The 25,952-nt window shown below is 37.6% G+C and overlaps 1 protein-coding gene across 1 annotated transcript; it reads left to right on the forward strand.

Annotated features, from left to right (window-relative positions):
* The first annotated feature begins 503 nt into the window (after positions 1 to 503).
* On the forward strand, positions 504 to 6,402 carry LOC130743171 (FRIGIDA-like protein 3). Its single transcript, XM_057595302.1, has 4 exons — positions 504 to 666; positions 1,665 to 2,722; positions 3,502 to 3,674; positions 5,716 to 6,402. The coding sequence occupies exons 2-4, from the start codon at positions 1,675 to 1,677 to the stop codon at positions 6,145 to 6,147; spliced, it is 1,653 nt and encodes a 550-aa protein (XP_057451285.1). The 5' UTR covers positions 504 to 666; positions 1,665 to 1,674; the 3' UTR covers positions 6,148 to 6,402.
* The last annotated feature ends 19,550 nt before the right edge of the window (positions 6,403 to 25,952 follow it).

Here is a 25,952-nt window from a genome sequence, read left to right on the forward strand (position 1 = left end):
GTGACATTTTATTATGGTATTATGAATTTTTTTTTAATTTTTTTTAGTATCGACCGAGTTAAACGGTTCAACCAGTGACCCAGTGGTTGAACCATTAACTCATTGATCCAGTACCTCGACCGAGTCGATCACCGGTACGAGTCTGATAACACTACGTACATGTCTCTAAATTTGTAATGTCACTGTAACAACTCCCAAGAAGAATGTCAGTAATCTTAATTTTGTCGAAGACACTTCTTCTCACATTCATTAAATATTTCTTTTTTTAAAAAAAAAGACGCTTCTTTCTCACATGTAAAAACACAGTAATGGTTGGTACTGTCCGTAAACGGTATAGGCCAAAGCGGAAACGAAACTCTCCAAATGACAAATATTGGTTTTTGGTCCAAAAATATTTTTCAAGTACTAAAACATATTTGTTATATTTGTAGGGACCAAAAACATATTTGAGCATAAAAAATTATACTCGAGAAGAAACAGAGTCAGCTTTGTGTCTCTCTTTTGACTAATTAAACAAACACCACACACTTTCCCTTCTTTCTCTTCTTCTCGCCGTTCTCTCTCTCTCTCTCTCTCTCTCTGAGGGTTGCACTGAGAAAATGGATTGAGATTTTTTCTCTCCCTCTTTTCCTCAACCTCTTCTATATTTTCTTCCGGATCAATCAGGTAACTCTTATTTTCTCTTCCTCAGTTTTTTTATTTACATTTTTAGTATTTTTTTTTTGCTATGATTTTGTTTTCTTGCTGTCGGTTTAGATCGGCTATGATTTCTCGTGTGGAACGAGAATCTGCTTGTGTTGTTCATCATGTGATTTTCTATTGAAGAGATTTCGTAGACATTTTGCTTGAAATCTACTCTTCTTGTTACTTCACTGCAGGGACCTTTGTGATTTTTATTTTTATTTTCTGCTCAAAATTCATCACTCTGCTAATTTTTAAAGTTTTTCCTTTATGTTGTAATATTTTTCTTTAAATTGTTATAATTGATGAGTAGAAATGGTGTGCTGATTTTGTTCCTGTTATTTTATTAATTTGATATTTTTATTGTGGCTCAAAAGGTTTGGATCCGAACATATTCTTTGGTAAGAACTTCAGCAATTCTTCTTGTCTTTGTTTTGAAGCTTAAAGACTTCAATTTTTGGTTGTTTTGGTGCAAGCTTAAGTGACTAATCAAGCTAACCAGTTGAAATTGGACTCTTATTTTATTTTCTGTGAATTTTGTGTGCAATATAAATCGTTCCTTTTGCATCGTTAATGTCAAAGGAAATACGGAGAAATGCACTTCACACACTAACTTTTGGTTCATTGTCTGATTGGTAGATTTCACTCCAAAATAGAAAGATATAAACCTCAATCATCACTGAACTCTACCAGAAAGTATCATCATACTTCTGGTAGTTACAAATAGAATATTGCAAAATCACAGTAGGTTTTGCTCTCAACCTTTATCTTAATAGTGATGTCTGCAATTGCAATCTTTTATCTGTTAATTGCTATCATTTTTTTCGCTGCATTTGGACAGCACAAAGATGGTTTTTCTCATGTCCAAAAAACAAGTATTTGTAATTCCTGATAAATGTATAGTTCATAGTTCATACTGCTGCACATCGTCCATGCCTTCATAAGTTGAAATTTGATATTTTTCATCATTTTATCTTTGTCAGCTTCTTTGCTATGGAAGACAAAGATTCAGTTGCTACGCTGATGGACTCTACAACTTCTAAGATACAACAGCTGCAAAAGGCATTTGCTGAGCTTGAAAGCTATCGAGCTGTTACTCTTAACTTGAAATGGAAAGAACTAGAGGAACATTTTCATGGGCTTGAGAAATCCTTGAAGAGGCGCTTTCATGAATTGGAAGACCAAGAAAAAGAATTCGAAAGCAAAACAAGGAAATCTCGTGAACTGTTGGAGAAGCGGGAAGCAGCTGTGTTTTCTAAGGAGCAGGTCTCGTTGCAGAGGCTTCAAGAGAAAAGGGATGCTGCTGCATTTGCTATTGTAAATGCTCGAGAAAAGCACCGGAAGGTTTCATCAAAGGATTTGGCTTTTGTCTCCAGTGGTGGTCAAGGGAGACAGGGTTTAGAGGAGACACCAGTGGATGCTGGGTCCCTTTTGGCTGAAGGTAACTTGGAAGATGTGAAACTTTCTCCTGAAAATGGAAGTGTTGAGTTGGTGTCTTATCCAGAGTTGGTAAAACTATGTAAAGAAATGAATGCTGCTGGACTTCACAAATTCATATCTGATAACCGTAAGAACCTTGCTGCTGTAAGGGATGAAATTCCACATGCATTGCGAGCTGCTCCTAATGCTGCCCGTCTAGTTTTAGATTCATTGGAAGGATTTTACTGTATGGAAGTGTCAAGTCAGGATATTAAAAAGGATGCTAATTTATTGGGTCTTCGCCGAACCTGCATTATGCTGATGGAATGTCTAAGTGATTTCCTGAACAATTCAGACTGTGCTTCTAATGTAATTTCAGAAGATATCAAAGACAGGGCAAAGTCAGTTGCTGAAGAGTGGAAACCTAGATTGGATGCTCTTGACATGGATGCTAGCCATGGGAACTCATTGGAGGCTCATGCATTTTTGCAACTTCTGGCCAGTTTTGGTATTGCCTCTGGTTTTGATGAACAAGAGTTGTCCAAGCTGATTCCAGTGGTGTCTCGGCGTCGCCAAACTGCTGATTTATGCCGTTGCCTTGGTTTGACAGAGAAGATGCCTGGTGTGTGTTTTTTCATTTATAATATTTAATACGGATCAAAACCTTATCAAAACCATCTGAGTTTTTAATGAATGTTGAACTAAATTTAATGCAACGAAAAGATGAAGTTGGTTTTATTATTCTGTTTACTCTATTCACAACTTTTTCATCTAATTACCTCATGTTTAGTTTTTCTTTAGTTTTTTATTTCAATAACAAAAAGTTGTTTCTTTAGTTTTCTTTTTGTGATTAATATAAGTTGACGTGAAAGTATCTGGTCCTGCCAAAACTTGCCATATTATGAACATATTTTTTGCAAGTCCACTTTAGGTTATTAATTTTTGGTATTTTTCCAATCTTCATAGATGTCCTGCTTGGTGTTTCTTGTTAAATTATTGAAAGGAACAGCTAAAGGAAGCCTGAATTGAGATTAGTCGATGACCCTTTAATTTTCCTTCGAACTATTGAAGACAATTGAATGGAATGCATCAATATGCTAAGATGCTGTGTGAAAACCAATGATGGACATTATCAAATATGATAGCACCTGTTTATTATTATTATTATTATTATTATACGGTTAGAGTAGAATTTTTTTGGCTTTCGCATCCTAACATATAACAAAGTAGTATTGCTTGACTTTTTAATGAGAACCCAAAAAGTTTCTTGAAAGCACCCCTTATGACTTTTAACATGCAAGTTTCATGCATTGTTCTAGCATCTCTATCAATTATAGGATGAAGCGACAAATCTATTGCAGCTGTTTTCTTAATGATTCGTTTTACATTTTGGATGTACAGGTGTAATAGAGGTTTTGGTAAACAGTGGGCGGCAACTTGATGCTGTTAACTTGGCCTTTTCATTTGATCTTACAGAACAGTTTTGTCCTGTTTCCTTACTGAAGTCTTATTTGAAGGACGCCAGAAAAGCTTCCTCTCCTGTCAAAAGTGTTAACTCATCCCCCACTGCACAGGTGTGTTGTTGAATCTCTGCTATATTAAGTTATTATTTCCTCCATTGTATTTGTTTAATGATTTGAACTAATGATCTGAAATATTGTCATATTCGTTCGTCTGTCCACTTCTAATTAAGGTTTCCTAGAATTCTTTTTGCCATCATTAAATATTGAGCTTAGTAGTTGTGGATGAATGGTTGCTGTAGTAGCGACTAGTTGTGTGGTCAGATCATGTGTTAACATTATTTGAATTAGCTACAAAAGATCTTACCCTCGTGTATGCATTTTATTGGTGCTATTTGGAGTTTGGACCAGTCAGGTTCTGCTGGTAGAATAGGTGAGAATTGACCGGTTTGTCAAATTAATTTGAACTTTCATAAAACTTGCACATTACTTGATTTTCCTGCCAGAGTGCTGTGTTACTGGTTGTGGACTTGTGGTTCAGACTATTTCTGATTTTACGTATAGGTTTCTTCAGCTTCATCTATAGCAAATTAGCAATGTATGTTATCAGTGAGGGCAGAAAGATAAGAGTGAAAGCCACACTTCCCTGAATATGAATAATCTGGAATGCATTTGGCAAAATTTGATCTTTTTGTTAAGGGAAAAGTTTCGTAAGATTTCAGGGAAATTCAGAACTGTTCACAAGCTTAGAGGCATTTGGGGATACTATGCTAGTCTCCCTATTTTGCTTTTAGGTTCTGATCCTCTTTATTTTTGTCCCATAATGGGTGACCACTTCTAAGTTCTAACTTCAATACCTACATTTCTTTTGTACATAAATGAGGACATGTCACATAATTGGGCTAGCGTGATCAGATAATAGAAATGAACTGTTAAAAGTCCAATTTTGAAATTCACCAAATAGGATACAGTGAGTTCATAGGACTTCTGTTGCACTTTGTCATAATTGCTTACCGCCTTATTGCTATTTTGCTAGAACATATAAAGAGCGTTTGGTAGCGCTTATTTAAACATATCTTATAGCATAAAAGCTTATGCAGGTGTATGGTTAAGCTTATGAAAATAGCCTGCGACCTAACTTTAAGTTATTTTCAGCTTATTTCGATAAGCTTATCTGATTAGCTTATGAATAAGTACTTATACAGTTATACTTACATACAAGCTCTTTTGAACTTATTTCCATAATCATCTCAAATAAGTGCTTGTGGTACGTGCTCATTGGCTTAAGCGCTTAATTAAGATCTTTACCTAAATGCACCCATACTATGTAAAATTGTGGAGCTTATCATATAAAACAAATAGTTTCTGATTAGAGTGAGAACTGTCTTGAAAATGTAGTTTGCCTGTAGGTAAAACTGATGAGAAGGAAAGCCTACACTTGTTTGTTAGTTTGGAAAAAAATTGATAAAGATGATGGGGATCCTCCTATTATAGATGGAAATTGTGCTTAATTCGATGGAGCAGCAGTTTGCATAGTTTAGGTTGAAAAGCACTTTGTTGCAAGACTCTAGTGGAAGTATTAGTTTAGTCTATGTGAACTTGATTCTAGAGCTTCAGTATTTGATGTTTAGGACTTCAGGACTGTGCTTGTTGAGAAAGCTCTTGAAGATTCTTTAATTTCTTAGGTGTTCAGAGCTTTTAGTTTGCTCTGCAGCTTAAGGGTAGTCAATGATTTTGTTTTAAGTGGGTGTATTTTGACATGCCACTTGACTATACAAACATTGAATTTATGTAAGTCTGAGATTCTATTGCTTGCTTAGTAAATTATTCTAGCAATTTATAATATTTTCTTGCTGGATGTTTGAACAATGTTCATCTTCAACCTTACGGTGGCTTTCTATTCCCTGATATCAGTTTCTTATTTATATGATTGAAGATGCCTTCAATTCAATGAATAGAATGTTTGGGTCGACTTTTCTTTAATCAATTCCAAAACTCCGTAGCTACTCACAGAAGCTTCTCCCCAGATCTGATTCTGTCTTTAGAATTAATTGTAAAAGAGTTTCCAAACATGCATGAAATTTTTTGTTTGATTCTTTTTTGGTAATCTACTGTATCTTTCTGTTTTTATATTTATTGTGTCTGGTTGTCTCAGATTGAGGTCAATGAACGAGAGCTGATTGCTCTGAAGGGTGTAATCAAGTGCATTGAAGAACATAAGCTTGAGGAGCAGTATCCTGTGGATCATCTCGTGAAGCGAGTGGCTCAACTAGAGAAGGCCAAAGCTGAAAAAAAGAGGGAAACTGAAGCAACAAAGCCTCAGCCCAAGAGACCCCGAGCTAATGGCATTGTGGGATATGCTCCTCGTTTCTCTAACATTCCTTCTGATAACAAAAGTTCATATGCTAGAGTTGCTGACAGGTACCCGCCACAATATGTGTATGACCGACCATACATGTACCCAGCACCCGCCGACAATCATTGCCCTCCTCCTCTCTTTGGCACGGCTACCTATAACATCTCTCCTACTCATCATGGAAACTACTTTGGAAATGGCTATCAGTACCAAGCTACATATCTTCACTAGTTATATAGCTGAGATGTGAACATGATGATCCTTCCTTTCGCTTAATATCTAGTCTTAACCTTTTAAGATATTGTTATGTTGTTGTACTTTTTCAATTCTAGTCATCATTAAGAATCACTGAAAGAGGTAAACTAAAATGTCATGTTATAATTTAACTCTTGAATTAGAAGATATTCTGATCCTCTAATGTGTTAACTATGTTCTCGTTTTGTACAAACTTACCTTGATGCCTTTGTAGTATATTTTTCTTGTCTCTGATCTGTGCATTTCTTATATATTTGATTTGATACTACTGTTGAGATATGTGGACTGTGGCTATACGAAGTGGATGAAAAGGCTGAGAACGTTTCTTCTCTTCTCCAACTATTAGCAACCGAGTTTTGATTCATTCACCTCATCTTTTTCATCCATCTCATTTCCACTAACTTTTTTTCTTTCTATTTCTTAATTTTCTATCACATTACCTATCATATCTCTCATTTTTTCTTTTCTTCCTTTCTCTCATAAGGTGGAGGTATGAGAGGAGTGTCAGCCAAAACTTAGTCTTTCCCTTTGGATAATTAGATCATCAAAATAATATTCTATTGAGGGGTGGTATGATATTTTCTTTTTCTTTTTGTTCAATTTGCCATGGCCTTTCCCAGAATTTTTTTTGTCAACTTAGATATGTTCAGACTTCTGTTATTTACACCTCATTTTCAATCTGTTTTTCTTCCTATCGTTATCTACTTCTATCATATTACTTATCATATATTCATTTCTCTCTTGTATTCTCATCTCTCTACAAAAAATAAGATAGAAAAGGTGTGAAGAGAACAATTTCCAAAAATGTTTCACACTTGGTTTGTCCATCCAATTTGCATTGTAGGTTGGATGAGCTAGCCCATCATCCATCCTGCCAACTTTGTTTGAAGAAGACCATAGACCAATTTTTTTTTAAAGACTATAGACCAAATATTAAATTAATCAGTATTTGAATACATATTAGTTTTTTTAAGAAAAAATATTTAAAATAGAAAAATTAATTTAGAACATAAATAAAATAGGAAAGTAGTGTAATTGTGAACTCGAGATCGAGAATTTCTTAGCTACTGGTGTATGGGGGATTAAGTTTCCCAACCCAAGCAACCAATTTCCCACTCCACTCCAAAATTTAATACCCTAAAATACCCCCTCGTCAAAACTATCCCTTTCCACTTCTAACTTCCCACCTCACTCTTCATCTTCTTCAAACAACCATTTTTCCTCCCACCACTCCATCTTCTTCAAACTCCCTCTCTATTGAGCTCTTCATTCCCTCTCATTCTCCATTCTCTCTTACTCTTCATTCCCTTTTCATCTTCCTCTTCTCTTTCTTTTCGTTTACGCTGTTAATTTTTTTTTCTTCTGAGATTTAAGTTGTTCCGGAAAATAGAAATCGAAACACTTTTTGAAATTGGATTATGGTGTTTTCGGGCATAAAATAGGTTCCGGGACTTAGAATCCGTAACTTTTTTCAATTGGGATTATGGTTTTTCCGAGTTTTAAAACCCAAAAAGCATACAATAGATTTCGGAAATTAGAACCCGGAAGCTTCCGGGTTTTAAATTCCCGGAATGTTACTCAGAACAGGTTCCAAGAATCAAATCCCGGATTAATGCACTTAATGTTAGGGATAGTTTGGACAATTATTATATTAAAGTGGGGTGTTAAATTGGTTGGGTGAGGTGCGAAATTTAACACCCTTGATGTATTGCTTCGTTTGGGTTTGACCCAGTAAAGTTATGAGTTTTTAAAGCTCTTATGCTCTGTTTGGATGTAGAGATGAAAATAAGAGGAAATAATATAAGAGGAAAGAATACAAGAGGAAGGATTATAAGAGAAAAATAAAATGATTTTTAAGTTGTTTGGATGAAAAGAAAAAGAAATGAGAATGAAAGAAAAAGTGAAAGTTATGTTAATATAATTACTACTTTACCCAATTTATGTAATATACTTTAAAAATAATTTATATTCCACTTGCATGTTAAGTGATATATATTTGTAACATCTTCCATTTGTAATCCAAAAATAAATGATATTTGTAAAAGAACTTAATAAAATTTTATATTATATTTTTAGTTTTTCACTTACAACTGCATAAAAAATGTGTGTAATTTTTTGTTATTAATTATTATAATTATTATTTTTGAAATTTAAGGTAAATAAGTTAATTACGAAACCAATACATAAAAACAATAAATTAAGAAGTGTACAGACAGGCACCATCGAATTACTCTGGGTATACAGGTCTTTTGAAAATTAATCGGTCCCTTTTTGAGTTTTCTCGCCTAAAGTGGGTGGAAAACTGAAATTGAACTGTTCACGCACTGTTTTCCTTCCCCTCTCCAACAATGATATATACACGTCTAATTTTTTAAATGATATATACACGTCTAATTTTTTAAACACATATTTCAACTAATTTCCACAAATTTTTGTTTATATTTCTCTCATCTTATCATCTATTTTCTTATACTTTCTCTCTCTACCTTTTTCTTTTCTTCTAATTTAATTTCTCTCCTAATTCCACCTCTTTCACCTCAAAAAGTGTGTAAGAGCATCTCCAATGCAAAGTTCTTAGTTTGGAGTTAAGAACTAAGAACTAAGAACTTTACCATTGGAGGTGCTAACATAGACTCCTTAGTTCTTCAAAATAAGAACTCAGTTCTTATATAAGGAGTTTTGCTTTTTGAGTTCTTAGCTTAAAATATTAATTATTTCTCTCTCATCCAAATTACTTTATTACTTTATGAAAATAAAAAGTATAAATAATGTGGTTGGTGAGATCATACTCAAAGTCCTTAATCTGGATTCGAACACCATAAACTGATACATGGAGGATCATACTCAAAGTCCTTACAATTGAGCCACTGGCTCATTTTGTTATTCATGCGCACAACAATATATATATATATATATATATATATTATATTATATTATATTATGTATCATAAAAAGTTATTATTTGCTCTTTCAGTATATATACTCATTAGTACTTAAAAAAAGTCAATATATGAACTCTAATAAATTTGCAAGATTTAACTTTCTTACGTTTTAAAGTTTTGTAAATATGTTTTTCTATTTACATTTAATATTTTATTTTGTTTCAAATTGATACATTATATAAGAGCGTATAAGAGCCTAAAAATGTAATTTTTAGAACTACCACATCAAATTTATTTAGCATTATCAGTTTGTTTTTAAATATATATTTAGTTTTGCGCTAAAAATACATGCATAAATTAGGCGTTGACTTAGTGGTTAGAGCCTCCTCCATGAACCTTTATGTTTTGGGTTCAAATCATGCTTAGGACATTTTTAAATTTTTGGTTGAAATATTAGCAGCTTCAGTTTAAATAAGATATATATATTAAATTTTGCACTTGTACTAATGATGCAGCTTGTAGCCTAGTGGGAAGGATGTTGCCCATTATGCTTTAGGTCTTGGGTTCAAATCTCACATTTGACATTTTCATATTTCTCTTCTCATTTCCACGTCAGCAGTTTGTGGGCCCACTTGATGAGGTGTCAAAGGTCCATGTCAGCTCCGTTTGCTGACTCATATATTTTTTAACGGAAGTTGACGGCAGAGGCTTATCACTATATATTATTTTCTCATTAGGGGCTTATTCCCATGAAATTTTTTTGTAGGGGCTTAAACCAAAGGACCCCTATTTTATAGGGGCCCCCAACATATTTAAGCCTTTTAACTATGTATATGATTATTTAAACTTATGTATATGATTAAACTATGGACGTATATGATTGTGGCGCAGTAATCTTTTATATGATTGTGATATGAATCTTTAGTAATTTTTTGGATGATTCAGTTAACAAGAAAATCATAAGAAAAACGCGAGAGGTATATCTGTTGATTATGTTGCATGAACAGTACAGGTGTGAAATTAAGACACAACAGCTTGATCAACCTGCACATGCTTATAGGGCAGTGTAAGTACAGAGGCAACAATGTCAGAACTGGATATTTGTCTCCCAACGATGAGTAGCATATCATGTAGGAACATCAATCAATGTGTCAAAAGATTATGAGGGCCAGAATGGTGGGTCTTCCAGATAACCTTTACCTCACCTCACTTATCTGTCGTTACTGTTATGGTATATCTCTGCATTGAACATTACATTTGTATGTTTTCACATTAGTCCATTATCACTTGAATCTAGATAATTTCCTTTCATTTCCTTTTCCAACCGCAGATGTCAAGCCCACAAATTTGTCAACAAGCCACACATTTTTAACTCCATCAGGAGCATTCCCCAGAACCAACGAAGTAGGAGGAACCGAGGGCAGGTTCTCTCACCAGAAGTTAAGTCACCACCACCAACAACAACCAAATCCATACATGTGGTTGGAAGCATTTGGCGGGGTTGCGACTCTTTTGACATATTTTTGACACCCTCTCTCACGAGGTAGAGAAGCAAAAATGTTTCGAACGAAGAAGATTTCCCCTCTCAAAGATGTTTTCCACCAGTGACGGATTTAGAAAGTTAATTTGAGTCGTGGGAGCAATATACATAGACACATACATATAAATAAGTCATGGGGGCAAATAATACATATAGTAGTAAGAAAATATTTTTTTTATAAGACAAATAATACAAACAACACATAGTATTAAGGAAATATCAAAATGTTTATGGGAATGAGGGCACTTGACCCCAGACCCTATAAGGTACATCCGTCCTTGCTTTCCACCAATAGGAGAAGCAACCTCTAAAGGAAAAACGACAAACTCTTCCACAACCCTAGCCATAATGCAGTGCCCCGAAGAAAGAGAAGAAGATCCCACACCAACAACTGCTTAAACAAAAAGGAAAAGGCTACCTAATAAGAAATAGGGCGCTGTAAACCAAAGTTCCCAAATGAAGCCTAGAAAATAGAGAAATCACTAGTAGACAAATCCCTTGCAAGATTTCCGCAAAACACCATCGCGCCACCCAAATATTGCACCTACCAAGACATGGTAGTCCACGAAAACAACTAGAAAAGAACACAGAAGGATCCTGGGAAGCAGTGACTAGCACAACAAGATTAGGAAGAAATCCGACCAAGCTCACCCCATCCCTAACAACTACAAGATTCTCTTCATCCAACTGCACCATGTCAACATTATCAGTCCTCCCTTGGCTCAGAGTCTCAACCAACATCCAAGAACTGCCTCCCCGTCTCCGACAACCCACCATCACCAATTCCAGTTTATGATTCGTACACACACACCTTAAGTTCCCTAAGTGAGATCTCTAGGAAAAGAATCTCCATCGGGGCCCTAGGTAGCAAAAACAAGATTTCTCTGCAATCGTTCCCTCCTCATCTTAAGAGAAGAAGACCCCGCGCGGCATCTCTGGGCTCCCAACCCGAACATGTACATGTATGTATGTTTGGCTCTACAAGTTTCTCTTCTCACAAGAGGGATAGTAGAAATTGCAAAGCTTGGGAACTACAAAATGTTTGAGGATTTGACTCTGGGTATACTTTGTGTTCTTGATTTAGAGAGAGTATGATATGAAGATTTGACTCTTAAGGATATCTCTCTTTGAAGCAGTCGATGGCTAAAGGTTTGACTCTTAGGCTTTTCTTTGAGGTTGCTTCTTCCTGAGTTGAAGAAGATTTCCGACTTGGATAAAAGTTGGAGCTCAGTTTCTTATATCAGAAAATCTTCAAGTTCTCATTTTATACTCCAATAGCTTCTTGGATATGTTGAGAGCCGTTGGAGCGTGTAGAGCCTCTTGAGTACTAGCCGTTGGATCAAACAGTCTTCTTGTCATATTCATTAAATGCACTGTGTCCTATGATGTACCCAATTGCTACAAAATGTATCTTTTCAGTTGGTTTGTAGCATCGGCAGCAGCAATCCAATCCTTTCGTGAGAGAAAGAGGAAACTTCGATGGGGACAACGTTGTACTCGTTTCCTGGACAAAAGTGCTTTCTGAGATATAACGTGATTCATTGCACTTGACTTTCTCTTTCAACAATTTCAGAGAGCTTTCAATTTAAATGTGCCGCTCTTTCTCTAGGCATTGTTTCATCCTTTGAGATAGATGATGTAGATCTTATTTAATCACGGTCTTCATAGACGATCTGTCAGCTTGAATATATCTTGCATAGTTCTGGATTTGAAGCTCTGACTCTCCTTCTTTCTTCAAACGTTCTTCTATTTTCTTCATCAGACAACTTTGCAAATTTGATTTTTTATTTGCTTGAGTCGTCTTTTCAGCTTTGACCTTTCTTTTCTTGTTTGGACTGTCTTCTATCTTGATTAGTCTTCTCTTCTCTTGTTCAAAAGATCTGGCTGATTTGACTTTCTTTGCTTGTGTAGTCTTCCTTGAACGTCTTCAAGCTATGCTTTGCTGGCATCTTCTAGTATGGTCTTGTTATCATCAGACAATGGGATGTGAAGTGTAGATGTTAATTACTGAAATGCAGTTTACATGAAATATGTAAGACCCAGATTTCTGACTTGGATTAAATAATTACTTTTCAAACTCACGCATAGGATCGGTGTAAGCGTGACAGGACCCTGCACAAGAGAATGTTGTTTTGGATAACTTAATGAAGAAGAAAGTACAGGAATAGCTTGAGGATAGCACTATAGCCAGTACAGGATTTAGGACGAGCCATTTGCACACCCGCCTTATGGCGAAAGTGTCCGAAAAATGCTATTTCCGCTCTTAAAGAACTGTTTAAGCGAAATTCAAAATCTTTAGAAAAATAAGAACCTCTCTTTATTTTTCCCGTGACCGGTGTTTCGATACGGAACTCTGGGCTGTACACACGATAGGTTTGGCTTCCCGGAAGTCCGTCGAAGCTAGACTTTAACTTCTCAGGGACTTTAATTAAGACCCTTAATGAAACATTTTTCTATTCGAAACTTTTAATGAAGTTTCTTCATCCAACGCCAATTGCAAAAAGTAGTTTTCTGGCGTATTTTGGCCAATACTGCGTTTATATCGTTTTCTTCAATTCTGAGAATTTCATTTTGAGTTATGGCATTCTGTCGCCAGATATTCACTTCTTATCGTTAAACGGAAGTACCAGAACGACCGGTTTCGGAAAATCTGGAATTCGTTGAGGAGCTTGGAGAGCTCTTTCGAGCAGAAGCTGACATTCGCATGGAGATGTATGCTTGGGAAACGGAGCTGGAGCTCCGAGTAGAAGAAACAGAGGAACAGAAAGAGGAGTGTGGGCAGGAGTGGGCACTACTTCATACACAAATCCAGCCTATTGAGAGGCAGTTGGACGTTATGCGCCAACGATATCATGTAATGAGGAGAAATCCTCCATTTTAAATGTATCCAAAATTTTAATGAATAAAAAGAAGTTATGATTTTTAAAGCGTTTAGTGTATGTGTGAGATGTGTTAGAAGATGATGAGAAATGATCAAAAAAATAAAAAAGTAAAGTAACACAAAGAATAAAATGAATATCAACAAGATATAAAAGATACTAAGGTGAAAATCAGAAGGAAAAGAAAAACAGAAGGAAATCCTAGAAGACTAGGGTTTAGGATCAGGAAGCCTCTTCATAATATGTGCAAACATTGCTTGCACGCTCTAGTTTAAAGCAGTTTGTTCTTCAATTTTCCTCTGAACACTTTCAAGCCTTTGCACTATTGCAGTAAGATCAGGTTGAACAGAAACAGGCGGATCAGCTAGAATTGATGAAGTAGTAGGAGCGGATATAATAATTAAGGCAGAGCTGACATCCATAGAAGAAGTTGCGTGCGGATCTGGAGCAAATGTAGAATCAGATGCAGAAGCAAGCTCTTTAGCCTTCAGGGCAGCAGCTTCAGCTTCTAACTTAGCAGCTTGTTCCATAACTTCTAGGCGAGCAGCCTCTTTCTGAGCAGCTTCAAAGTCTTACACCAGTGGCTCTGACCATTTCTTCAGCCTTAGCAACTAGTCTTTCTAATTCAGCTTATTTGGCTTCAGCTTCAGCTCTCTTAGCCTTGGCTGCCTCTGAATGTTATTCCTGATTCTTTGTATTCTGAATTGCTTCTCTCAGCTTGATGAACATTTTAGATTCTTGATGAGCTCTCGTCTTCGTTCATTCAGAGATTCGTGCTTTACCCTTGCAGCCTCAACTTGATCAAAATGTTCTTGATCTGCGAACGCATGCATGTCCTCAATGCATCCTTCCATCAAGCTGCAGAATCTCTCCCACATTGAATTAACCAGATTGGGCTTCTCACTTGTGTCGGTGTAAGCATAGAGATTTTTCAGCCTTGTAGATGCCCTATCATTAAAAATGTTAATGCATTCCAGAAGGGTGGTAGGCTCTGGATATGTATAGGGGATGATAGGAAGGTTTGGTTGAGGAGTGGGTTGAGGAGCGACAACTTGGTTAGAACTGGTTTCCTCTTGAGCAGAAGTTTCTGCTTCAGGAGTTGCGGGTAGGGTCTGAGTAACAACAATCCTCTTATGGATTATCTCTTCCTGAAGCTCCTCAGGTGGAGGAACAACAATCTTTTCAACGATTTTCATCCTCTTCAGATTCTTTACATTGAAAGCTTCTCCAGAAGGTGTGGTTGAATCCTCTGTACAGCCCGTGGCAATCAGGTCTTCAACCAGCTTACTCTCCACAAACATGTCAGAGAGAATTTTTCCAAAGGCAATGTAATAAATTGCAGTCTTCTTGTTACCGGCTGTGGTTCTTGATTTCTTGATGCACTCCTTGAGATATGTGAATATGAAGAAGGGAAGGCACAACTTCTTTTTCTTCTTGATTGAGAAGATCATCAACATCTGAGTAGCGTTGATGTAGTTAGATGAACTAGACAGAGTCCTAGGGTTGATGCAAGAGAGGATGATTTTGTGCCAAACCCTCAGTTCAGGATGAAGATCAATGGATTTGTACTCTATCTTCTTTGGCTCCTAGTTGACAAAGAGTTCCTTGTTGACTATTGGCTTCATCTCGCGAATCCCGTTGCTTACATTCTGGAACCGCTTTCCAACACCAAACTCCATTCCAAGAAGTTGAGAAATTGATTTCTCAGAAATGACAATCTTCCTTCCCAGAACATGTGAAACAACATAGTAGTTGTCGCACTCAGCATGTTTCCAGAATTCCTTGACTAGCTTGGTGTAGATAGGCCCAGTTAGCCTTTCAAAGTAATTACTCCAACCTTGTGCTTCCATCTCCGGTCGGATGTCGATGCCGTTATCAGCCAAATTCTCAAAATTAACCCTAAGTTCTTTGAGAACCTTGAGTTCTCTAACTAAGAGGTTGCAGTGAATAGCAACAGTCCTCTGGGTAATTGAGATGACTCTTGCTCGGTCTGCCGAGTCAATTTCCTCTTGCTGTTGAGGTTCTTCATTTCTGGATTGAGAGACTTCTCTAGATGCAGATTGCCATGTCGGAAGACCCACAACCATAGTAGGAAACCTAGAAGGTCTTTCACTTGCAGCCTTTTCTACTTGCTCTTTAGCCATGTGCTCAGCAAAATATTCAAGAACAGATTGCTCTTGAGGATCAGAAGAGTTGAATTGAGACATGATGAAGGCTTGGGTTGAGAGAGATTATAAGCAAGAGAGAGAACAGAGAGAAAAGAAATTCACTAAACAGTTTTAAAATTCTTGAAACGTGTGTGAGAACATGGGTAGATGGTGATTTTAAAAAGTAACCGCTGAGTGGTTGAGAATACAAAGGAAAAAGTGAAAATCAACGGTTGGAAATTTATGTGGTAATAATAATCAATAAGTACTATTAACAAGCAGTGGAGAATCAAGCAGATATGAATCATTACAACATAAATTCCCGAGAGGCTCAAGGAACAAGGTATCAGAATAAATCTGACACGCGTTTAAGTGACCTTCTGAACTAGACAAATTCTGATAGAGAAGCATCATAGTCAGAGGTTCTGATCTATCTTCATGCTGGACAAGAGTCCATATTCAGATTTTTCAGAATAAACTTAAATCTATTCTCTGCTAAGGGCTTTGTGAAGATATCTGCCCATTGATGGTCAGTATCCACAAACTTCAGAAGAAGAACGCCCTTCTGAACATAATCTCTAATAAAGTGATACTTTACCTCAATGTGCTTGGTCCTTGAGTGTAAGATAGGATTCTTACTTAGAGAAATAGAAGCCGTGTTATCACAATAAATAACCTGAAAGCTTATACTCTGATTGCTTTTTATACATCAAGCCTAGGTTAGTAGAGCCTTTCAGATATTTGAGAATTCTCTTAACAACAATTAAGTGAGTTTCTCTAGGATCTGATTGGAACCGAACACATAAATGAACGCTGAAAAAGAATATCTGGCCTGGATGCAGTCAGATAGAGAAGAGAGTCTATCATACCACGATAGAGCTTCTGACAAACCTTAGAGCTTGTGTCTTCTACCTCCAGAATGCATGTATGATGCATTGGTGCTTTAGCAGGAGTACATTCTGACATATTGAACTTCTTCGGAAGTTCTTTGGTATATTTACTTTGATGAATGTACGTTGCCTCTGGTTGTTGATCTACTTGAATTCCCAGAAAGTATTTAAGTTCTCCCATCATACTAATTTCAAATTCAGCCTGCATTAACTTTGAAAATTCTTTGCAAAGAGTGGGATTAGCAGAACCAAATATAATATCATCAATATAGATTTGCACAATCAGAATATCATTATTGTAAGATTTGCAAAAAAGAGTTGTATCAACTTTACCCCTTTAGAACCCATTTTCCAGAAGGAAAGTACTGAGTCTCTCATACCATGCTCTTGGAGCTTGCTTGAGACCATAAAGAGATTTCTTTAATTTGAAGACATGATCAGGATGTAGAGCATCTTCAAACCCAGGGGGTTGATGAACATACACTTCTTCAGAAATGTAACCGTTGAGGAACACGCTCTTGACATCCATTTGATGAAGAACAATGTTGTGATTCACGGAGAATGAAATCAACAGCCTTATAGCTTCTAACCTTGCTACTGGAGCTAAGGTTTTAATGTAATCTATGCCTTCTTGTTGACTGTAGCCCTGTGCAACAAGCTTTGCCTTGTTTCTGACTACTTCTCCCTTCTCATTGAGTTTGTTTTTGAATACCCACTTGGTTCCAAGGATATGAGTATCCTTGGGTTTCTTCACAAGGTTCCAAACGTCATTTTTAGTGAATTGATTCAGTTCTTCTTCCGTAGCTAGAATCCAGTCTTTATCTTGAAGAGCTTGATCAATGGAAGTTGGTTCGATCAGAGAGACTAAACTTTTTAGGCTCAAGAGAGTCTCTTCAGAAGGTTTGAAAGCAGATCTGGTTCTGACTGGTTCATCTTTGTTTCCCAGAATCAATTCTTCAGGGAGAGAAGCTATCACTCGGCTTTTCTTCTGACGTGGTGCATCAGAAGTTGTAGCAGCATCTTCTGATGTTTTTGCTTCTGGATTAGCACACCTTCTGAATTAATGCCTTGATCTGAAATTGTTATGCTCATATCTGCAAACTTTTCAGCTAGCTTTGACTTGTCAGAGTCAAGCTTGTCATCAAATCTGACATGAATAGATTCTTCAATAGTTCTAGATTCAATGTTATAAACTCTAAAACCTTTAGAACGTTTAGAATATCCTAGCAGATAGCAAATGCAATCTATCCTTAGTATTTAACATATAACAAATGCAACCAAAAGGATGAAAGTAAGAAATTGTTGGCTTTGCATTCTTTCACAATTCATAAGGAGTCTTATTCAGAATTGGTCTTATAGAGATTCTGTTCTGAATATAACATGTAGTGTTTACTGCCTCAGCCCAGAAGTGCTTTGCCATGTCAGTTTCTTGGATCATGGTTCTCGCCATTCTGTTCTTCCTTTCCACAACGCCATTCTGCGTAGGAGTTCTATGACAAGAGAAATCATGTGATATCCTATAGGTATCAAAGATGTTCTCAAACTCCTACTTCTCAAACTCTCCGCCATGATCACTCTTGATACGGACAATTCTGCAACCCTTATTATTTTGCACTTGGGCAACAAAGGTAGAGAACACAGAATGCGACTCATCCTTGTGTCTTAAGAATTTTACCCATGTCCAGCGACTAAAGTCATCAACGATGACCATCCAATATTTCTTGCCACCTATAGACTCAGTTTTCACCGGTTCAAATAGGTCAATATGCAGAAGTTCCAACGGCCTTGAGGTGGAAACAACATTCTTTGCCCTGAAAGGGACTTTTGTAAATTTGCCTTTCTGACATGCTTCAAAAAGAGCATCTGAAGAATACTTCAGAGTGGGTAAGCCCCTGACAAGGTCAAGCTTACTTAGCTGAGAAATATTTCTCATGCTAGCATGCCCTAACCGTCTATGACATACACATTGCTTCTCGTTAACAAAAAGAAAGCACTTTACTTTCTGAGTTTCCAACTCAGATAATCTGATCTTATAGATGTTGTTCCGCTTCTTGCTGTTAAACAGAACAGAGATATCGATCTAACTTACAGCCCTGCAAGACTTTTGATTGAAAATGATGTCATAACCCTTGTCAGCTAATTGACTTATTGACAATAAATTATGCATCAAACCGTCAACTAATAAAACATTATCAATGCATGGACCCTTACCAACCAATACCTATGGTTCCAGAGCCAACAATCTTACCCTTCTCGTTGCCTCCAAAACCAACTTCACCTCCAGGTTTAAGTTTTAGGTCTTTGAACATCCGTTTTTCTCCCGTCATGTGACGCGAGCATCCACTGTCCAGATACCATGATTGGAGTCTCAGTGGAGCTATCAAGGATATCTGCAACATATATAATCTTTTCCTTAGGTACCCACTTTCTGGGTCCTTTCTTCTTAGTTACCCCAGAAGTTCTGACAACTTTGGGTCTTTCAACAGGATAATGCAAAGGAATTTGAGCATGATATTTTGACATAGAAAATGTTCCTTTCTTAATAGGTAAAGAACCTTCAGAAGATAAGGGTTCAGGTATTATGGTGCCAGAAGGAACAAAATGTTCATAAAGAGATTTAGGTTTAGGCATAGAAGGTTCACTTCTACTGGGTCTAGAATAGCCAATACCATTCATTCCATTTCTGCTAACGCCATAGATCATTGAAGCCATTAAGCTTCTATCTACGCTTTTAGCTAGGAACCTCTAAAAAGATTTTTCATATTTGGTTTCATTTTTCTCATCAGAGGTACTAGATGCAATAACTTCTTCTAACTTGGAAATTTGATTTTTAAGAACAGAGTTAGAGTTAACCAGAGATAAGTTGTTTTCATTTAATTCAAAAATGGTTTTCTTATATCTAGCAGAGACTTCAGACGCATCAAGAAAATCTTTTTTCAACTTTTTATGCTTAGTCAGAAGAGAATCATCAAGAGTTACCATGAGACCTGTACTGATATGGGCATATACGCTCTGTATCTTAGTGGGCTTAGGCATTTCTGTAATTATCGAGCCAGGCGATCCATGACCCGAATGAGTCAAAACCCTATAATATATAAAGAGGACACCACCCAAGCGGTGGGGGATCCAACACATTTTCACTCATTTCATTTTGTCTTGTTTACTTTTGCTCTCTAATTGCTTAGCCTTGGCTTCTGCGTTCTATACCGGAACATTGGCCCTCACCGTGGGGCCGACGGAAATCAATCCTAGGCTTCCAGTTTATAAATACGGTTCTCGCATAGGACAGATGTCGAATGCGATGCTGGGACAACCGGTTCGACAACTGACTAACAGTAACAAAACCAGAAAAATAATAAAGTAGAACACAGAAGATTGGTAACCCAGTTCGGTGAAACTTCACCTACATCTGGAGGGTTTGCACCCAAAGAAAGGAAATCCACTATCTCAAGATTCAGGAATTACAGACACTCATGAACACCACAGTTCATAGTTCACTTCCTAATCTACCCAAGTGTATTTCTACTTAGTATCTCAACCTAAGTATGAGAGCCTCTCTCCCTTTCTCTCAATCACTGCCACAATGATTGGTAACAAACAATCAACAATCAGAGTTTGAAGAATTAAAGAACACAGAACACAACTTTGCTTTATAGAATCAGGGAGCAAAGTTTGTTCACAAGAAACAAGGATAAAGAACAATGAACAACCCTAAAAAACTTGATCTCTCTCTATTAGCTTCAGTGGTCTTCAAGCTTTAGGTCTTCATCCTTTTTATAGACTTCAGCAGCAGCAGGTAGGCACTAGGGTTTGCTTGGGCTGAAGTAACAGATTGCAACAACAAATCTAAATTGAATCTCCAAGATATTGTTGCAAAATTCAAATGTAAAGATAGAAACCAATCTTTTAATAGAGATTATTTCAACAAATAACAACCCACAAATCAAAACCCTTCTGGAACAGCTACTTGATCCTCAAGTAACTATAAAAACATATCTTCATAAAATCTTCAAGGGCCCACAAAATCAAACTTAAGCAAAGGACTGATGTCCTAGCTTCACGAAATCAGATGCCACGGCATCTGCTTCGACAATCAGTTGTTTTTGACAAAATGCAAGACAAAATGTTCCAACAATCTCCCCCTCTGTCAAATTTTTTCTAAAACAACTCATAGATCAGAGAAGGTAAACATAGAGAACCAAAGCTCCCCTTAGCAGTAGACTCCCCCTCAAATGATGCATCCATACCAACAACAATCATACTCCAAAAGGCATAGTTGGAACAAAGAACATAGCAGCAGAACATACTAACTATCCAACAAGTGTAAACTAGTAAACCAGTAGCAACTTGGAGTACTACACAACCAGTTACTTGCCTTGTCTTGAAAGAGTCTTCAACTTATTACAGACCAAAGCTAACACTTGCAAATCACACATAGTCTTCACAGCAACAGAAACAATACAGATTCTTCACCAAACTACTCCCCCTTTTTAACACAAATTTGGCAAAGGTAGCACAACCAAACCTTCACTTCTAATACCAGAATGACAACAATTCATGAACACTTTCAATAACTGACTTCTTACAAACGATAGATGGTTCAGAACCCAAGGTAGATTGATGGATTTGGAGATCAAGTTCAGATGTGTCAACAATGGGGTTTGGATTTCCAGCAGAGGGTTCCATATTCACATCTGAAGTAGTCTCAACTAATGTCTCAACATGAGGTTAAACATTGGGAACAGAAACAGACTCAACTGATATCTCATGAATCACATTTGGCACAATAGCATTAGGATCTGCACTTACAGATTCACCTATGCTTGCATGAATAGTTGCTGGTGCATTTGAGACTTCAAGAGAACTTGCAGCAACAAATTTCTTCCTCCATTCCTTCATAACATCTACACCAGAACTCGGAGATTTAAGAAGAGCAACATCCTTTGAATATGATCTATTCACCCTAGATGGCTGTGGAGACATCTCTTCCTCGCCGAAGAACTTGACTCTAACTCCTTCTTTAGGTTTCCACTCTTTCCTTGATGAAGCTACTTGTGGATTAGTCCTTGGTTGATCATGAGACTGAGGGTATCCATATAGCTTGTAACAGTAATGCCTTATATGACCAAGTTTGCCACAGTGATGACATCTCCAAGTAGATTTCTTGGATTTTCTGAACTGAGGGTACACATGTCGTACAGAATGATGCGACATTGGGTCTGACATTGGTTGCTTAGTTTGCTTTTCAGATGAAGCAGACTTATTTGCATTCTTGTAGCTGAAGCCTATCGCCTCCATATCTCCAATTGTTTTCCCAACTTCCAGAATCTTCTTGTAACACCCCGATTTCGGTGGCGTCACTTTAGTAACCAAAAGTAAACTTAATGCGAAAAAACGTGAATATTTTTTTTTTCGATAATAACTAAGACAAGACTGAATTAAATAAAACCCAAATGCGAAAGGAAATAAAACTAATATACAATATATATAACAGCCCCCGCTGTAAGTAGCAACCTCGTCACGAGTACCCTCCAGTGACGGAAAGAAGAAACATGTAACGCCCGTAGGCAATATGTACAAACCAAATATAAAGGTGAAGTGTCCGCAACACCATCCCTCAAAACTGAGAATAAGTTGGCCCATCGGCCTGAAAAGACCTCCTAAGTCAAACCAACTCTCTGTGATTCCCGTAAAGAAACCACACAAAAAGCTATAGGCGGAACTACCCTGTCCCCAAAGAAACAAATGATGTTCAGAGCTAAGACTCTACTCCTACACTAATCCTATCTCGAGGAGCTCACACTAGCACTAAAACCTACATGCTAGCATGATCGTCGTCTGAATCAGAATCCAGAACGACCAAGTCTACAAACACTATCCGACCTCCCCTCACAACCGCAATGCGCTCCGGTGCTGGACTAACGGGCTTTGGGCCCGAACCATGATCATCAGTGATCGCAACGGTGGGTGTGCTGGACTCTGCTGAATGCACTCCCACAGGCTCCTCCTCGGAGGGGTCCTCATCATCCGAAGACGACGGTGGCGGCGGTGCTCCTCCTAATCCTGGTCCGCAGTGCACACCAGGTGGCAAGTTGAAGCTGATAGTGCTCCTCCTCAGCACTCCTTCCATCAAGCGTCCTTCCCTATCTACCCTATCCTCCATGATCCTCCTGGAATAGGTCGCGCGGTGGCTAGCGGGGTCTACCACCCACGAACCGGGGTCATCCTGGTCAATCATCTCGTATCTAATCCCCCCCGAAGGGTGGACCATTGTGAACCAGTCCGCAAGGGACATCTGACAAAAGGCGTTGTCCGCCAAAACACACACAGAAGACGCGAGGGTCAACTCCAAAGAACTATGTAGATAATAGACCCAATAGGTACAGATAATAAATAGCCACTTAGGCTTATAACTAGAGGTAACATCCTAGGGTTGCATACTCCACAATGATTATAAAAAACAATAATAACAAATAGCATGCATCACGTAGGATTAACAATTATCAATCACACTCAACAACTATGTCAGTATGCATGTTGCATGACATGATATGACGGTTAACCCAGTTAACCACATGCATTCCGGAAAGGGATGGACATCAAACGGATCAGCCCTAACACCAGCCACGGTGGGACCATTTCGGCCCGCGTTCCTCTTACTCCAACAACAACGGTAGTCAGATCAGCAGTAAACCCGTAGGTCTGCCATTTCGGTCTGCTACAAGAGACGTCTACAAACGCTCTTACACGGCATTCCGGGTCTTATGACCATTTTGGAAACCGACGAGGTCCAGAGTACGTCCTGTGTTAATACCTCATTAATGTTGCATGAATGCAGGATGATTAGTCAAACAACGTCTCCGAATCTCACTCGACACGTCGCCACGTGTTCTAGCTAAATTAATGTCTCTAAAAGCTTACCCTAAGGTAACAGTCGATTCTGCGACAAAAGACACTTCTTCACAACAACACATAACTCATGATGATCTCCAAATCATCCGACTCATCTCAATCCGATGGTCAAAACTGCTCAACGAGCAAGAGTATCAACATACTCGGAAACTATCAATTTCCCGGACTTATCCCCTGGATAGCCCAACAACACATAGCTGCTCCAGCAGCACAAGAGCATCAACATACTCCATACTTCTCAACTTTCTCAACACTTGGATCCGACGACACTTCTCGTTTTCCAAAACTAAGATTTGCATCCAAAGCTTCCTTTCGAGTTTATTATCCTTATTTGAAGATTTAGAGGTTGTTTAATGTCTTATGAGTTTTCTTTACAAAATAGTATCCTTTTAGTCTTATCGCAAAAGTCTTATAAGTTCTCGGGATCTCCTAATCCCCAAATGACACTAGAGAATGTCTCGATCCATACAACACCACGACAAGGTCCGAATCTCATTCGTCCTATCAAACTTTCTCAAAACTCTCAAAATAAAATCGGCATGACCTGCCCGCTATTCTCACTATTCAGAATCTCAGATTTCATTGCAAAAGCATATTTAACTCAGCACAATCAACCAACATGTCATATATCAACATATTATGCAATAACCACGTAGCACTTAGCATATAAGGCATGCATCACACATCCTAAATTACCCACTTAGCACTTAGCATGAAATTCAATCTCAAAAGCATTCAGTAGATGAATCATCTACATTGTCAGCCGAAGCCTCAGAAAACATTTTTCCAATAAAAAACAAACAAGTGCATAAACAGTAAACAATGTCGAAAGCCTCGACCCTAAGCATTAACTAGAGATTCAGTGAGTAGCCCTCACCTGTAAGTTCTCCAGAGTGATCTTCTATCACTCCTTCACAATCAAAGCCTTGCTCCTCTGGGAATTCCTCAAAATCACCTTTAGAGCAAAACCACAGAAATACTATCAGAATCTATCGGAAACTAAGCTATCAATACTTACTAAGGTTACACGAAGTAGTACATACTCCGAGGTACGATAATCTAGCGCGAAAGGACAAGTTTTCGGAAAAGGAAATTTTCCTCCTCCCCCCTTAAAGGGCTCGGCCACTTTTGGTAATTGTGGGGCTCGATTTTTCTTCGATCAAACTTGGTTCCTATGCTATCATTAGCCGTAACTAAGGGTATTCTAAACTCGGAAAAATTATCGGATCAAAAACTGTCGCAGGGGTATTTTGGTCATGATTTTTAACTTAGAATTTCAAAACTGAAATCCCAAAAAGAAAATTTGACAGGGACGTCACCAACGACGTTTATGACAACTAATCCTACTAGCACTAAGCTAAGGCGATAGTTTTCAGCCCAAAGAACGAAGCTTTACTCCAAAAATGAGTATTTAAGGCATAAATTGATTCCGGCGGAGTTTCGGCGACATAACGGAAAAACTAATCCTACAGAAGTGATCTTGGGCACGTAAGGAAGATGTTTAGAATCAAAAATGAAATATTCAGGATAGTTTTGCAAAAACCTCAAAACTATCAGCTCAGAAAAGTCTATAGAAAAGCTATGGAAAAAGCGATCAGAGGCAAGGATTAGCGACTATACCTCAAAACCTTGAAGTAGCAACTGATTAATCAACGATCAAGCAAGGATTGAACAAAATCTCTTCTCCTCCTCTCCTTAGCAAACTCGCGGCCTCCTTGGGAAGAAATGGGTAGTTTTTTGTGTTTTTTTTCTCATTTCTTGGCTATATATAGAGGTTGGCAAAACGCGGTAAAATGAAAGTTTCGCGAATCTGATTTTTCCGGCTTCATTCTCCATGAATTCTAAGATAGGTTTTGACGAAAGAATTCCAAAACTAAAATGAGGTCTCCTTGTATTTTTGGCAACTAATGCAAAGTCGGTGTAAAACTATTTTACCCGATAAGTTGCTTTTTGCATCGGATGTCGGAATGGAAAACTTCCTTCTGAAGAAAGATTGAAATCATCAAGAGAAATGGGTGTACGCGTGTGGAATCTTCATTTGATGTTACGAATAGAAAAAGTCTTCATTGTCGGGTGATTCTAGGGTTTTGAAATACCAGGGTTTTGGTTTCGGCAAACTTCCGATGATTGGAATCAGACGTTCGTAGATCCTAGAGTTTCGCCTCGAAACGATTGTGATATATGGAAAAAGAGAAGTTCTAGCATTTCTCTGAAGATTTTTTGGAATTAACTTCCATCGTGTCTAAAAGTGAAAACTAGCTATATACTAGGGTTTCTGACCTAGGTTTAAGCGTATATCGATCGTGCTATAACTTTTATCGATTCTGGTACAATCCCTAGACTTTTCCTGAACTTTCTCCTTCATAAATTTATTTCATTTGGTAAACTCTAGTTCAGGTTTCCCTTCACGATACATCAACCCTAATCGTGAATAGGATTCTATTTACTTGGCATAAGTTTAAAAACTTGGGCCTTACACTTCTCTAACACATTAGTACTTTTATTCATCATATGAATAGACTTTTTCATAC

Source organism: Lotus japonicus, chromosome 3 (assembly GCF_012489685.1).
Source record: "Lotus japonicus ecotype B-129 chromosome 3, LjGifu_v1.2".
NCBI classification, from domain to species: Eukaryota; Viridiplantae; Streptophyta; class Magnoliopsida; order Fabales; family Fabaceae; genus Lotus; species Lotus japonicus.